The 2,293-nt window shown below is 55.8% G+C and overlaps 1 protein-coding gene across 1 annotated transcript in view; it reads right to left on the reverse strand.

Moving 5' to 3' along the window:
- Window positions 1–326: 326 nt before the first annotated feature.
- The window catches only part of ATP6V0B (ATPase H+ transporting V0 subunit b), a 3,296-nt gene continuing 1,329 nt past the window's right edge, over window positions 327–2,293 (reverse strand). The window contains exons 2-7 of the mRNA XM_045291773.1: window positions 2,205–2,288; window positions 2,001–2,078; window positions 1,770–1,839; window positions 1,607–1,658; window positions 1,190–1,380; window positions 327–630 (exon numbers count right to left, since the gene is read on the reverse strand). Of these exons, the coding sequence (XP_045147708.1) occupies window positions 604–630; window positions 1,190–1,380; window positions 1,607–1,658; window positions 1,770–1,839; window positions 2,001–2,078; window positions 2,205–2,288 (502 nt within the window). The 3' untranslated portion in view covers window positions 327–603. The remainder of the gene's footprint in view (window positions 631–1,189; window positions 1,381–1,606; window positions 1,659–1,769; window positions 1,840–2,000; window positions 2,079–2,204; window positions 2,289–2,293) is intronic.

The following is a 2,293-nucleotide window of genomic DNA, read 5'->3' on the forward strand; positions in this document are numbered from 1 at the left end:
GAGACTGTCACTGGAGAGGCCAATTAATGGGCTCCAAGCCCCCTAGGGGAAGGGGACATTGCATGTCTGAAGGTGGCCAGGTGATGCAGTCGATTTGGGCCGAGGAGACAGTGCCCTGAAGACATGGAGTGAGAAGGACCCCAGGTCTAGCACTCCGAGAGAGCACATCTCCAGTCTTGGTTCCACTCGACGAAGATGTTCAGGGGCTACAATCCTCAGCCCAGCACCCTGCCCTCTCCACCCCTGAACTAGCTCTGTCTGGAGCAGAGCCTGTGTGCACAGAATCAAGTTAGTCGGCGCAGGCGGGCAAAGAGACGTGGCACTGATCCGGATGAGTATCACATTTATTTCACAAACACTGGGTAAGTAGGTGGGGGCTGTGTGTAGGGGCCCAGGTGCACAACTGTACACACATTGCCAGTGGCCCACTCCCCACACTGAGGAGCCAGCCAAGCAGTGCCTCCAAGCCGAAAGGCAGTGGGAGGAGCTACAGAGAAAGCTGTCAACACCAAGCCTCCGGAAAGGGTAAGGGTCCAACCCCAGCAGTCCCGGGAAAAGCACAAATAAATTAAGAGGGGGCACAGCCCCGCCCATGCAGATCATCTAGTCACCCATCTTCACTCTGGAGGTCTGAAAAAGAAGAGGAGGAGAAGTCAGGCAGGGACAGTGACAAATGACAGAGCAGACGGAGCTATCCATGGCTGGACGGACACACCGGGCCAGTTAGAGGATCAGGAGGTACACACTGTGACGGAAAAACACTGATGCACAGGGACGCTAGACGTCTCCAACTCTGAGACAAATGGAGAAAACTAGTAACAAGTCCAGTCACTGTCACAGACAAGCCACACACCACTCAGATGGGCGGTCCTACTGACAGACAGGCACATTAGCCCTGAGGGACACAGGGAACACGTGAGACAGACCAACCCAGTCACGTCCAGCCCAGCCTAGTCCACAAGCAAGCAGCAGCAGTGGACAGGACAGAACCACAGAGAGGAGAAGATGACAGACAGCTGTTACAGAAAGTGGTGAGGAAAAGACATCTAGATACAAAACAGCATAAAAGGGAGACCGCTGTCAGCGACACCGGATCACACGCCGTTTCCAGGGTTATAGACGGAGGGGAGGAGCACTGCAGCCCTGCTGCAGGCAGGAAGACAAGAGGAGCTCTGGGAGGACTTCGCACCTGGAGGATTGCGACGATGACCCCAAAGAGACCGATGGCGCTGCCAAAGATCTCCACGATGAGGATCTTCACGAAGAGGCTGGGGTTCTGCGCGTCAGCCAGGGCAGCCCCACTGCCCACGATGCCCACACAGACTCCACAGAAGAGGTTGCAGAAGCCCACTGTGAGGCCAGCCCCAAACATAGAGTAGCCTGCAGGGACGGGAAAGGAGGGGGACCGAGGTTCAGGCAGGCCTAAGGGAGATGAAAAGAGCCCACCGGGCCAACCACCTCCACCCTGCCCGACCCCCACCCCTGCAAAGCAGATCAACCTAGGGAAGAGAGTATCAAAATGAAGAATCCAAACTGGACTGGCGGCCAGAGCAGGGGAGGAAGCAGGTGTGAAATCCCCGCTTTGCCCCAGCACAAACCCACCTACCTGCATGGTAGTTTCGATGGCCGATGGCCTTGGGGTTAGTGGCAGTGAAAGGCTGAGAGAGGCAGAAAAGCAATCAGGTATCACTCCCTATGCCACCCCACGCCACGCCCACCCGTAAGCACTCAGGACACACCAGAAGGGGAGCCACCAGGGTTCTCCATACCTCAGCCATGTTGCTAATGACAATTGCCATGATGATGCCGTAGATGGCTACAGCCTCACAGAAGATGATGCTGGTGATGGCAGGAGTTGGAGAACTTGGTGAGTTGAGTGAGAAACCAACCTTCCTCCTCCGAGTCCCCCACCAACATCCCACCCCATCAAGAGGCTGGTCAAGGCCAAAGAGCTCCCAAATTCACCCAAGGCTGAGTTTCCCAAGAACCCTTATGCTTACCTGACCAGGTTCTTGGTCTTGATCCTGGGGGCCTTCACCCCTCCCCCAATGATGGAAGACCCAGTAATATAGATGCCCCTGGTGGAAGAGTAAGAAAAGGGTGCTGATGGCCCCAGCTGTCACTTCCACAAAGATGACCAAGGGCTCGAGGACATCGCCCTCATGATTAGCCCCTCTCCACAACCCCACAATCCCAATACTCACCAGGCTGCCCCAACCACAGACAGGGAGATAGCTAGCCCAATGCCCAGGTTCGACCACATAAAGGGGGAAGTCTCAGTAAGGAACCTGGT

This window comes from Echinops telfairi, unplaced genomic scaffold, assembly GCF_000313985.2.
Source record: "Echinops telfairi isolate 266 unplaced genomic scaffold, ASM31398v2 ScPeMD7_443;HRSCAF=831, whole genome shotgun sequence".
In the NCBI taxonomy this organism is placed as follows: Eukaryota; Metazoa; Chordata; class Mammalia; order Afrosoricida; family Tenrecidae; genus Echinops; species Echinops telfairi.